General features: G+C 45.8%; 1 protein-coding gene across 2 annotated transcripts in view; it reads left to right on the top strand.

Moving 5' to 3' along the window:
* mcf2la (mcf.2 cell line derived transforming sequence-like a) overlaps nucleotides 1-13,708 on the top strand; it is a 264,376-nt gene that overhangs the window by 59,227 nt on the left and 191,441 nt on the right. The window contains exon 1 of one of the 2 annotated variants that reach the window (XM_078559530.1): nucleotides 1,536-1,633. The exons of the other annotated variant lie outside the window; for it this stretch is intronic. Within the exon in view, the coding sequence (XP_078415656.1) occupies nucleotides 1,537-1,633 (97 nt within the window). The 5' untranslated portion in view covers nucleotide 1,536. Of the gene's footprint in view, nucleotides 1-1,535; nucleotides 1,634-13,708 lie in introns of those variants that run through there. 2 annotated transcript variants of the gene reach the window in all.

The following is a 13,708-nucleotide window of genomic DNA, read 5'->3' as shown; positions in this document are numbered from 1 at the left end:
CCAACGGCAGAAATTCCACTGCAAAGTGGCTTGTTAGATGCAGCTGCACTTTATTTAAGGTCAGCAGACTTGACGCTTTGGAGCTCCTATTCCTGCCCTTTTAGACTTGCCAACTGTGATAAAGTGTATTCCTGGAGGTTTCATCACATGACTTGCCCCCATGCTGCAGCCATTAGTCAGCCAACACACCCACCCTTGTGACTCACTGACCTCCTACACGAATTGGAAAGTAAAAAGACTCATTGCCCAATTGGATGATGCTTGACTGTCAGCCACACGACCTTTTTTAATTCCCTTTTTCAATATTTTTATATCTGGTGAAGAGAAATGCTCAAAGAAAATGAGGGAAAAAAAACAATCTTTTCAAACGCCCCTATGATTTTTCTCCGGGGTTGCACACAGCAGCATCCCGTGGAGATTGATCTTTGATTCCTGGAGGCTCCAGGCCAATCCTGGAGGGTTGGCAACCCTCTGCTCTTTGCAGGCACTTAACGCAGTTTCAGCCTTTTCAAGAAATTGGAGAATTGCCAATACCAACAAAGCAATCAATACTTTCAACTGCATAGATCTGGGCAGCATTACTGGGAGCAGCAACTGATAATCACCAAAACACTGCAAGAAGCCATTTTCACTACTGAAACACACCATGAATCACAACATCATTCAGCTTACAGCTTGAATGCAAGAATAATAAAATAAAGACGATTAAAAAAAAGCAATGGAAGATTGAGAGCTTGCAATTCCACCTATCACAACCTTAGGGCATCCCAAAATATTCAACAGCCAATTAAATACTTTTGAATTGTGGTTACGATTGTAATGTAAGCAGATGTAATGAGTTAAGTTCAGTTCCATAACTTATCTTGGTTACGGTATGATGCATGATTAGGTTTTATATATTAATTAGCAAAATTCTCCTTTTGTACCAAAGTTGTTTTGTAGGATGGTGTGAAAACTGTGCTGTCTGAAGATTATTCTATCCTCCAAACCTAAAAAGAATGACCAGGCTGATCAGAAGGAGATGGGTTTAATATTTCCTGATTATGGATTCTACTGGCCTAGTTAGCTCCTTTTGAGGTATTAACAGTGGATTCCAGGTTGTACCTGAAGGCACTCAAATTCACAATTGGAAGGTACAGTAGCTTTTATTCCCTTCAGGCAGAACAGTATCACCTGACTGCATTAACGCTGCCTACAAAGGGGACCTTAGGGAGGTTTCAGACTATCGACATGAAGGCACACAATTTGTCTTTTATCTGTTTATTTTATTACCTAAAATTATCCTCAATGTCTTGAACTTGTGAGCACACTTGGCTTGCTCAATTGTTAGGGGGAAGGGCTGTTAACAGATGCGAGTAGACTCACTTGACTGTGTGCGGGAGATTCCACCACATTCAGGCAGCCCCTGAGAGATCCGACCTGGACACTGCACTGTGTTTTGTCAAACATCCTCCTGAGTGCTGTAGAGAGTGAGACATCAATCTTGCTGCTGCCTGTGTACAGATTCAATGATGGGATGGGCAGCTACACTGCTACATGGGCTGTTTACATTGTGATTTTGCCAAGATGAATCCTATTTCCTTGTTGTGTAAGGATATTACTGAAATGTGGCTGCGACTGAAGATAATGACAGGTGCGTTTTGCAGGAGCAGCTTCTATCTGTTACACAAAGATCGAATAACTGCTGGTGTTAAGTATCGCAGGAACTGACAGTGCTTCAGAGGCCAGTAATCATAGGGTTAACTTTGGTGGTGGGATGGTTCTGTCTGCTCACTAAAACTGGAGTCAAAATACTTAAAGTAAGTAATGTCCTTATCAATCCTGTCATTCCATCCCTGACTATAGGGCAGGACCTGGCTATGTTTGAGTGTTGAAAAGGACCTGTCTGTGCCCTTCATCGTGGGACAGGCTCTGTCTGTGCCCCTGACCGCGGCGGGGGACTCGCCTGAGGCCCTGAGCATGGCGGTGGGAGTGGGGGCCTGACGGTGGGGGTGGGATGGTGGGACCTGCTTGGGGCCCTGACCACCAGAGGGAGGGGGGGAGGAACCTGCCTGGGGCGTTGACTGCGGGGCTGGCAGGACCTCCATGGGGCGCATAGCATTTATCCTTTGCTGATCATTTCTCCCAATTTTTAATGATAGCTCTTAGTGCAACTAATCACCCAGCTATATTAAAAAGGGCTGGAAAAATCCTTTAGAAATACAAACTATAGATCAAAGCTCTAGTATATAACTTAAATCTAGGAATTGCATTAAATTTATATCAAATTAATTTATTAGGATGGTCACTTCATGAACTGATGTGCTGCATTAGGGGTGAGTGTGTGTGGGTGAGCGTGAATGTGCCTCCGTGTCTGTGTGCAAGTGTGTCTGTGCATCTGTGTATATTCAGCCACCCACTTTCAGTTGTTATCTGAAAAATGAGGAAATTATTTGGCATGACGTGACTTTTTATGGTAGTCTTGGTTGATAAATGACCAGACCAGTTAGAGTTTGAATAGGGACAAATACACTGGATCTGGGAGGGGTACAATCTGCCATTATTGAAAGTGTTATCTGTGTTACAGGTTTTGGGTCTTGTTTGATATTATCCTTCGAGGCAGAGTTTCTGCTCTGGACTCAAAGTCATTTGCACATCACTGAATGTAATTGAAACGGCCCAATCAGGCAGCGCAAACAATTTTAAAAATAAAGCATTTTGCTTTACAAATAATCCTTAATATATTTAAAAGTACAAACTTAGTAAAGCTTGAGTGATACAACCAACAAGTGCATGTATCTTAAAAAAAAACAAGTCACAGTATCCATCCACTACTTGTGAGTAACCCGATTTTAAATGACTGAAAATGACTTCTAAAAAATATACAGAATTATCTTCTCATTTTATTGCCATCCTGTAGCATGTCCCTTAGTAAATTTAAAATAAACATTTCATTGAAAACTTTTTAAAATGTGTCCATTAGTGCCCTTGTGCCTCAGAGTTTAAATATTGCAGCTTCCTTGAAGACTTACACTGGGTACAATTAACAAAAAATCCCAGTGGTGATTAATTCACCCTGTGCCCCCAGACAGGGAGCAAGACGTGTAATTCCCCATCCCCTGGAATGTGGACTTCGAACATTTGGGGGACAAACTGCGGCCTCGTAGCGCCTGTAATTTTGGTGCTACGGATGCTAATTTGGGTGCAAATGGGATGGTATAGTCCTTACCAGACTTTGGTGAGGTATTAGCGTGGGCTAGAAGAATGTGCCAGAAATATGCCAGGTAGGCAAGATCGTGATGCTAGTCAGCATGTATGGCTGATTTGATGCTAGCGGTATCACTTTTGACCTCAATGCTCCAGCTAACACTCTCTCTTAAACAATCACAACAAGCATTCAACCGCTTGACGAATGCCACCCACCTCCCCCCTCAATGTTTCAACCAACACTTTTGAAAGGGATCAACTATTCTCAGGTGACTTCCTGATTGATTTTTACTGGCACTTGCTGAATTTGTAGAACAGTTTGGTTTAGCTCTTTATATGACGCTTGGGTCTCTCTTGTAATTAACGAGAGTGGACCACTTGGCCTCAATGACAGGTTCCGTCGCAGTGATGTTAGCCTCAAACCAGTCTAAAATTTTCTGTTCTTGCTTCCCATATGTTAAGAGTGCATTACTGTAGATGGTGTCACAAAGTATGTTCCATTTTGTTTCTGCATTCCGTGTGGGAATGCTGGAGAATGCCTGTTTGTTCGAGTCACGGAACAGTTGGTTTTTATCTGGGTAGGCAGTACGGCTGATGTTTACATGAGGACGGCATTCCTACTTTGAATGAGAAAGCTTCAAGGCTTGTACCCTAACCCTGCACATCAGGGAGTGATCTGTATCACAGTCAGCACTGTGGTAGCTGTGTGTGTTGAGAATGCTGTTGAGTCGGGTCTGGTGATGATCAGATCCAGCTGGTGCCAATGTCCTGATCTTGGATGCCCCCAGGAAACCTTGTGGCATGGTTTGTTCTTTAAGATGGTGTTAGCTGCACAAAGCTTGTGGAAGCAGCTCAAGTAATCTCTCTCCGTTCTCATTTATCTTTCCCAGGCCATGAAGTCTGAGGCAGGAGGGCAAGCCACTTGATCCATACCCCAGTGTTGAAATCTCCCAGTAGGTAAAGATGTTCTGGCTTAGGGATTCTGCTGATAGCAGAATAACTCCTCATAGAACTCTGTAGTGGAGCACAGCATTAAAACAAAGATACTCATGAGGTTAATTGGCCCTGTTTGAGTTGAGAGGTAGAGGGAGAGAACACCTTCTGAAACACTTGTGAGCAATTCTATCATTGAGAGTAGGTGATCTTACTGAAACATATAAAATTCTGAGGGGGCTTGACAATGTAGATGTTGAAAGGATGTTTCCCCCTGTGGGGAATGTGGAGCTAGGGAGCATAGTTTCAAAATAAGAGGCTGCCCATTTAAGATGGAGATGAGGATAAATTTCTTCCCTCAGAGGCTCATGAATCTTTGGAATTTGAGAGAACAGACTTTGGTAAGTAAAACAGAAGTGCAGAGTATTTCTTAAATGGTGAGAGATTGTGAAGTGTTGATTTCCAAAGGGACCTGGGTGCCCTTGTTCATGAGTCGCTGAGAGCTAACATGCCAGTGCAGCAAGCAATTAGGAAGGCAGATGGTATGTTGGCCTTCATTGCAAGGGGATTTGAACAAAGGTTCACCGGACTGACCCCAGGATGGCGGGATTGTCCTGTGAGTTGAGATTGAGGAGACTCGGCCTGTATTCCCTAGAGTTTAGAAGAATGAGAGGTGATCTCATTGAAACAGACAAAATTCTTACAGAGCGAGACAGGGTAGAAGCAGAAAGGCTGTTTCTGCTGGCTGGGGTCTAGAACCAGGGGATACAGTCTCAGAATAAGGGGCAGGCCATTTAGGACTGAGATGAGGAGGAATTTCTTCACTCAGAGGGTGGTGAACCTTTGGATTTCTCTACCTCAGAGTGATGTGGAGGCTCAGTCATTGAGTATGTTCAAGACTGAGATCGATAGATTCTAGATCATAAAGATATCAAGGCTTATGGGAATAGTGCGGGAAGATGGCTTCGAGGTAAATGATCAGCCATAATCTAGTTGAATGGCGGAGCAGGCTTGAGCCGACTCCTGCTCCTATTCCTTATGTTCTGTATTGATACTGTCTATGCCAGGACTGGGTAGTGCATTGCATTCTCTGTGACCAGAGAGAAATGGGCAGAAGGTGTACATAACTTTGCCAGAATAGCGGGCTTCCCATGGTGCAGGTTGCGCGTATGCGGTATTGTGGTCGCCGCCTCTAAATGCAAAGATATATTGCAACCATGAAGGGTTCCACTCTCTGAATGTGTAGTTGATGTGCGACCATGCTATCAGCACATTATTTCAGTAAATCCCTGATACCCTGACAACAGTTATGATGCACTTGTCCTATGTCAGCCTGTAAGCCATCACATTAAACTGAGTGGTGACTAATGGCAACAAGAGCTATCCATTGACCTCCTGGCTCATCACTCCGCTATGCAACCATAGCCTGCTTGGAAAGCATGCATTTACATTGAGCCATGCTCCCATACAAAGTATCACTGAGCAGACCATTCGAGTACTTAGGCAACGCATTCAGTGCTTGGGGCACTCCACAGTAGCCCTGCAGTACTCACCAGAGCATGGTGATCTGCTGTATCCTCCACAAACTCACCATCCTGAGGACACAGCCCTTGCCATCAGGTATACAGTGAGCAGCTGAGGAGGCAGAGATGGTGGAGGCAACAAATACATTCTCTCTCCATCTAGGCTGTCCATGATTGACCTCCCTAACTGTAGTACCAGTGAGGAAAACCCCAATTCCCCATTCACCAACCGTCCCACACTACCACCCTCCTGTTGCTGACCATCACAGCATCCTCTTAGACCCAGTACTGAAATGAAAGCCATCAAAAAGCAAGCATTCCACAGCAATCCCTTATCAAATAAACAATCTACGGTCCCATGTGAAAGGCAACTATTCACCCGTGTGCATTCCCTTAGTGCCTGTCTTCCATGTGACTCTGTATGCCCTAGTGCTCCTACACTGTGCTACCCCAGTGGCTGCAGCATGGCTGGTGGAAGGCTGCTGACCTTCAGTGGGGGAGACTGAAGATGGCCTGGCAGGACAAGCTCGAGCATCTCTGGGCCTAGGAGATCTGTCTTCAAACTGCACCAATTCAGCAGCAGTCTTGACTGGCTGGCTGACAGGCAGGGCATGACACTGTTAGGAGGCTTGTGCTCTACGGAGCCAATGCCACTCCCCTTGGCTGGTGCCTTGGTAATCCTAGCAACCTATTGGAGGACAGATTGGACTGCGGTAAGTCCCTTGGAAGTTCCTTTGATTACTGGCATCTGCAGCCATGGTGGCAGCAGTCTAAGCCTTATGTCACAAAGCTGCACTTGCTTGGCAGCGAGCTGGGATTGCCTGATCTCGGTCTGAGCTTCCTTTGCAGTACTCAGACTTTGTACTGCAATGGAAGCTGAAACAGTGGCCATCAGGTCTTGTATCATGATTAGGTCCACGAGTGTTCTCGTGGGGTTGGCCACCACTTCTACATTGGAAAACCTGGACCCCAGTCTCTGCACAAAGCCCTGTGCCAATCTGGTGCCAGATTCCTCTCCTGCTGCTTGGAAGTGACAGCAGGTTTTCTGGCAGACCTGCCAATGCACCAAGCATTTCATTGTGTGTGGCCATCAGTCTTTATCATCGAAGTCCCAGTCAGAGTGTCCTGCAGCAGAACATGTCTGCATCCTTGTCCGCCGGGGAGCTGGGACTTGCGGGACACTTCCTCCTGGACTGTAGGTCACTCATGCCCGGTTACTCACCAATTGCAGACCCTGCCTCTATGCTCCCCTCTAAAGTATGTGCAGTGCCACTTCTGAACTGGTGGCTGAGAGTGTGAGACTGGGTGACTGTTTCATCGTTATCTTTTGCCTCCACTTATTCCTGGACTTCATTTTGCTGTGCCAGGTGATCAGGTGGCACTTCTTGGGTACCTGGTAGGGTTAAGTCACAAGATTGTGTTGTGGTGTGGGAAGAGGGAGAAAGCAAGAGGCGGATGCTTACAGCATCTGCAGCTGGGCAAGCCGAAGAAATTTTGGGATGATGTGAGGAGGATGAATGGGTTGGAACATACCGATCCTTTCAGCCCGCTGCAGGTCGTTTTCTCAGTCATTCCCACCCCAGTGATGGTGATCATACACGCTGTTGGATGCTGCTGCCTTGGCTTTGACCTTGTCCAGCAGGAGTGGGAGAAATGTGGTACGGTGGGCTGGATTTTAATTTACCTGACCCATCTGCTCCCTCAACCAGAAGTCCGGATTCCCTTGCATGCTGTGGAATTTTAACTCCACACTGGGTGTGAGATTGACTGACAGGCCTCGCACCCTTGGACTGAATGGTGAACAGCCCAGAAGAGGCCAGAGAACCAGATAAGTTCGTGCCCCAGGGGGTGGGGGAGTTATTGATCTCTGGGGGGAGGACAGTGCTGGTCCTGGTGGCTGAGTATGGAGGTGGGGGGTGCTGGGTGGTTGAAGGTCTTATGGATGGTGGGGGTGACTACCTGCAGGGTTTGCACAGTCAGGCAAGTGTAAAAGCACTTAACCATCTGGATATGACTGTCCTCCCTTGGGCTTCACTGCCAGGTTTCCCTGGAAGCTCTAGAAACTTGGCTGTCTACAGTTAAATTCAAGGAGTTGAATCACTCAGCCTCATTTAAATATTTAAAGTGCCAACCCCTGTTTTCGAGGGATGGATTGGCCACCCATCACCTGTCCTGAGTCCATCCATTGTTGGTGGTTAAAATTCCTCCAGTGTGTTCAGGTGATGAGGTTGACATGGTTGAATAGCTGGCAGTGTACACAAGGCATGAGATATGGAAGTGAGGCTTGCAGTTGTGCAGAGCCTGAGAGGGTGAGGTGATGCTATGAAGCTGAGACATGAGTTGTGATTGGTGGATATTACTAGTAGGTGAATGGCGCATTGAGCATTGTGTGAAGATAGTGGTGCAGTTGGTGGAATTAGGCATTTGAAGATGCATTCACTGACCTTGATCAGTCATGTGAGGTCATTGAACTTCTTTCGACACTGCATCTAGGTCCTCGGCTACATTCCTTCATTAACCTCCATGGCTATTTGCTCTGATTGCATTCTCACCTTCTGGCTCCCTGTGAATAGAGGACGTTTATCCCCTTGCACCTAGGCCTCATGCGATGGGCAACTTTGGAGCCCGCTCTCTGCCATGTTGTGCCACTCATGTCTTTTCCAGGTTAAAGTCACTTCTGCAATGAATGTAATGCCATTGAATGTCATGGGGAGATGGTTAGATTCTCTCTTGTTGGAGGTGGTCATTGTCTGGCACTTGTGTGGCGCAAATGTTACTTGTCTCTTGTCGGCCCAAGCCTGGATATTGCCCAGGTCTTGCTGCATTTGGACATGGACTGCTTCAGTATCTGAGGAGTCATGAATGGTGCTAAACATTGTGCAATCATCAGTGAACATCCCCACTTTTGACCTTATGATGCGAGAAAGGTCATTAAAGTAGCTGAAGATGGTTGGGCCTTGGATACTACCCTGAGGAACTCCTGCAGTGATGTCCTGGGGCTGAGATGATTGACCTCCAACAACCACAACCATCTTTGTGTTAGGTATGACTCCAACCAGCGGAGAGTTTTCTCCACAGTGTTTGGATCAAGGCTGTAATGAGGTCGGAGCTCAGTGGCCCCGATGGAACCCAAACTGCGTGTCAGTGAGCAGGTTATTGCTGAGTAAGTGCTGTTTGATAGCACTATTGACAACCCTGTCCATCGCTTTACTGATGATGGAGTAGACTGATGGAGCAGTAATTGGCAGGATTAGATTTGTCCTGCTTTTTGTTGACAGGACGTACCTGGGCAATTTTCCACATTGCCAGGTAGATGCCAGTGTTGTAGCTGTACTGGAACAGCTTGGCTAGGGGCGCGGCTAATTCTGGAGCACCAGTCTTCAGTACTATTGCCAGTATGTTGTCAGGGCCCATAGCCTTTGCAGCATCCTGACTTCAGCCATTTCTTGATATCACATGGAGTGAATCAAATTGGCTGAAGACTGGCACCTGTGATGCTGGAGATCTCAGGAGGAGGCCGAGATGGATCATCCACTTGGCATTTCTGGCTGAAGTTTGGAGCAAATGCTTCAACCTTGTCTTTTGCACTGATGTGCTGTGCTCCCCCATCATTGAACATGGGGATATTTGTGGAGCCTCCTTCTCGAATGAGTTGTTTAATTGTCCACCACCATTCGTGACTGGATGTGGCAGGGCTGCAGAGCTTAGACTGATCCGGTTGGTTGTGGGATTGCTTAGCCCTGTCTATCATATGCTGCTAAGGTTGTTTGGCATGCAAATACTCCTGTGTTGTAACTTCACTAGGTTGACACCTCATTTTTAGGTATGCCTGGTGCTGCTCTTGGCATGCCCTCCTGCACTCTTCATTGAGCCAGGGTTGATCCCCTGGCTTGATGGTAATGGTAGAGTGTGGGATATACTGGGCCATGAGGTTACAGATTGTGGTTGTATAAAATTCTGCTGCTGCTGATGGCCCACAGTGCCTCATGGGTGCCCAGTTTTGAGCTGTGAGATCTGTCCAAATTCTGTTCCATTTACATACAACACAATGGGGGGTTATCATCAATGCGAAGATGGAACTTTGTCTCCCAAGGACTGTGCTCCCAAGGACTGTCACTCCTACCGATACTGTCGTGGACAGAGGCATCTGCAACAGGCAGGTCGGTGAAGATGAGGTCAATTATGCTTTTCCCTCCTGTTGGTTCCCTCACCACCTGCCGCAGACCCAGTCTAGCAGCTATGCCCTTTAGGACTCAGCCAGCTCAGTCAGTAGTGCTGCTACCGAGCCACTTTTGGTGATGGACATTGACGTCCCCACCAAGAGTACAGTCTACGCCCTTGCCACCCTCAGTGCTTCCTCCAAGTGGTATTCAACATGGAGAAGTACTGATCATCAACTGATTTGGGTGGTATGTGGTAATCAGCAGGTTTCCTTACTCATGTTTGACCTGATGCTGTGAGATTTCTTGGGGTCTGGAGTCAATATTGAGGACTCCCAGGGCCACTCCATCCTGACTCCACACTATTATGCTGTGGTCTCTGGTGGGTCTGTCCTGGCGGTGGGTCAGGACACACTCAGGATGGTTATGATGGTGTCTGGGACATTATCTGTAAGGTATGATTCTGTGAGTATGATTATGTCAGGCTGTTGTTTGACTAGTCTTTGGGACAGCTCTCCCAATTTTGTTCTCAGATGTTATAAGCAGGTCTTTGCAGGGAGTGCCATTGTCGTTTCTGCTACCTAAGTTGATGCCAGGTGGTTCATCCAGTTTTATTCCTTTTCAAATTTTCCATAGCAGTTTGGTACTACTGAGTGGCTTGCTAGGCCATTTCAGAGGGTAGTTAAGAGTCAACCACATTGCAGTCACATGTAGGTCAGACTAGGTAAGGATGGCAGATTTCCTTCCCTAAAGGGCATTAGTGGACCAGATGGGTCTCTATGACAATCCGATAGCTTCGTGGTCACCATTACTGAGACTAGCCTTTAATTCTAGATTTATTAATTGAATTTAAATTCCACCAGCTTCTGTGGTGGGATTTGAACCCATGTCCGCCATGCATCAATCTGGGCCTCTGGATTACTGATCCAGCACCGCTACACCACGGTCCCACTTAAATCTAAGAGCTTAAACGGAACTCATTCTCAAATCCTGTTGTGATGGAAACAAATTCAATTCAAATTCAATTACTCAAAGTAAAAACCTGGGACATTTGAATATAGTATAAGTGAAAGAGTGATATTTGAAAATGCTACCAGGAAGAGTCAGGTCTACTAATGAAGGTAGAAACCTGCGTATGGAAAAGAAATGAGCTGATCCTGACATGTTGTAGTATTTACACCCTTTCAGAATGACCCTAAGACGTAGGAGCAGAAGTGGCCATTTGGCCCGTCACATCTGCTCTGCCATTCAATGAGATCATGGCTGATCTGATAATCCTCAACTCCACTTTCCTGCCTTTTCCCCATAACCCTTGATTCCCTTACTGATTAAAAATCTGACTATCTCAGCCTTGAATATACTTAACGACCCAGCCTCTACAGTGCTCTGCGGTAAAGAATTCCACAGATTCACTATCCTCTGGGAGAAGAAATTCCTCCTCATCTCTGTTTTAAATGGGCGATCCCTTACTCTGAGATTATGCCGTCTGGTCCTAGACACTCCCACAAGAGGAAACAACCTCTCAGCATCTATCCTGTTAAGCCCCCTAATAATCTTATATGTTTCAATAAGGTCGCCTCTCATTCTTCTAAACTCCAATGAGTACAGGCCCAACTTACTCAACCTCTCATAAGAAAATCCCTTCAGACCCAAGATCAACTTAGTGAACCTTCTCTGGACTACCTCCAATGCCAGTATATCTTTCCTTAGATAAGGGAATAAAACTGTTCACAATATCCTAGGTGTGGTCTGACTAGTGCCTTGTATAGTTTTAGCAAGACCTGCTTATTTTTATACTCCATTCCTTTTGAAATAAAGGCCAACATTCCAATTGCCTTCCCTGTTACCCGCTGAACTTGTATGCTAGCTTTTTGTGATTCATGCACAAGGACCCCCAAATCCCTCCATCTTTCTCCATTTAAATAATATTCAGCTCCTCTATTCTTCCTGCCAAAGTGCATAACCTCACATTTTCCCACATTATGTTCCATCTGCCAAGTTTTTGCCCACTCACTTAATCTGTCTATACCCCTCTGTAGACTCTCTGTGTCATCCTCACACTTGCCTTCCCACCTATTTTCGTGTCATTTGCAAACTTGGCGATAGCACATTCACTTCCCTCATCCAAGCCATTAGTATATATTGTTAATAATTGTGGCCCCAGCTCAGATCGCTGTGGCACTCCACTAGTTACAGACTGCCATCCTGAAAATCCTCCCCTTATCTAACTCTCTGTCTTCTATTAGTTAGCCAATCCTCTATCCATGCTAATATACTACTCCCAACACCATGGGCTCTTATTAAGTAGCCTTATGTGCAACACCTTATCGAACGCCTCTTGGGAATTCAAATATTTTACATTTACTTGTTCCCATTTATCTATCCTGCTTGTTACCTCCTCAAAGACCCACATGGATTCTACATCTTCCGCTCCAAAATCATTTCTTGCTATTGTACTTATTCCATCTCATTCTAACAAAGTGACCCGACCATCCTTTCCTTCCTACCTGTCTTTTGGAAAAGTCACATACCCCTGAATATTTAGTTTTGATCTTGTAGCCATGTCTCCGTAATAAGACCATTAACCTCTATTTGTGCCGTTAATTCATTTAATTTGTTCCGGATATTACGTGCTTTTGAGTAAAGAGCCGTTAATTTTGCCCTTTTAACAATTTTTTCCCCCCCTTTGATTATATTTGCTGCTGTTTTTTTATGTTTGTACACTCTGTCCCTTCCTGTAACACTCTGGGTATCATTACCTAAATAGCTGCCCTGCAATGCTGCCATATCCTCTTGCTTTGTAAGCTTGCATATCCTCTCTCCAGAACCCACCCCACCCTGTCCCCCAACCCTCTATTTAGTTTAAAGCCCTCCCTACAGCCCTAGTTATTCGATTCACCAGGCCAGTGGTCCCAGCACGGTTCAAGTGAAGCCTGTCCCACCGGAACAGCTCCCTTTTTTCCAGCACTGGTGCCAGTGCCCTATGAACTGAAACCCATTCTCCCACGCCAATCTTTGAGCCACGCATTTAATTCCTTGACTTTATTTATCCTATGCCAGTTTGCCCGTAGTTCAGGTAGTAATTCTGGGATTATTACTTTGGAGGTTCTGCTTTTTAATTTAGCACCTTCTTTCAGCAGAACTTCCTTCTAGCCCTATTAATGTCGTTGGCACCAACATAGAGGATGATAACTGGATCCCTCCCCTCCCACTCCAAGTTCCTCTCAAGTCCTGAGGAGAAGTCCTTAATCCTGGCACCGGGCAGGCAACACAGCCTTCGGGACTCACATGGCTGCAGAGAACGGTATCTATCCCCCTAATTCTACTGTCCCTACCACTACTACGTTCCTATTTCCTCCCCCCCACTTGAATGGCTCCCTGTACCACGTGGTCAATTCGCTCATCCTCCCTGCAGTCCCTGCTGTCGCTCACACAACTTGCAAGAACTTTGTAATTGTTGGACATTTGCAGGGGCCGAGGCTCCTCGAACACTACCTCCTTGGTCCACATACCTGCCTCACCTGCAGTCACACTCTCCTGTCCCTGATCACAGACCACATTTGAATGACCTAATCTGAGGGGTGTGATGTCATGGTCATGTAAATGGAAAATAATTTCAGTGGAGACAAGTGTGAGGTGGTGCATTTTGCTAATAGGAAAAGGGACCCACATGCTCCAGGGAAAATAAAAGCCTATATGTGCAAAAGGATCTGCGAGTACACATTCACAAATCATGAAAAGTAGAAATGCAGGTCCCTGATGCCGTGAAAACTGGAAACAAAGCACTGGTGTTCATTTCCAGAAGAATAGAATTCAAAAGCAGGGAAGTTGTGTTAAACTTATATTGAATCTTTGTTATCGACCACTCTCGGTACAATCTGCACAGTTTTGTTTGTACTACAAAGA

This window comes from Cetorhinus maximus, chromosome 16, assembly GCF_964194155.1.
Source record: "Cetorhinus maximus chromosome 16, sCetMax3.hap1.1, whole genome shotgun sequence".
Classification (NCBI taxonomy): Eukaryota; Metazoa; Chordata; class Chondrichthyes; order Lamniformes; family Cetorhinidae; genus Cetorhinus; species Cetorhinus maximus.
This window is presented reverse-complemented; position numbering and strand designations above follow the sequence as displayed.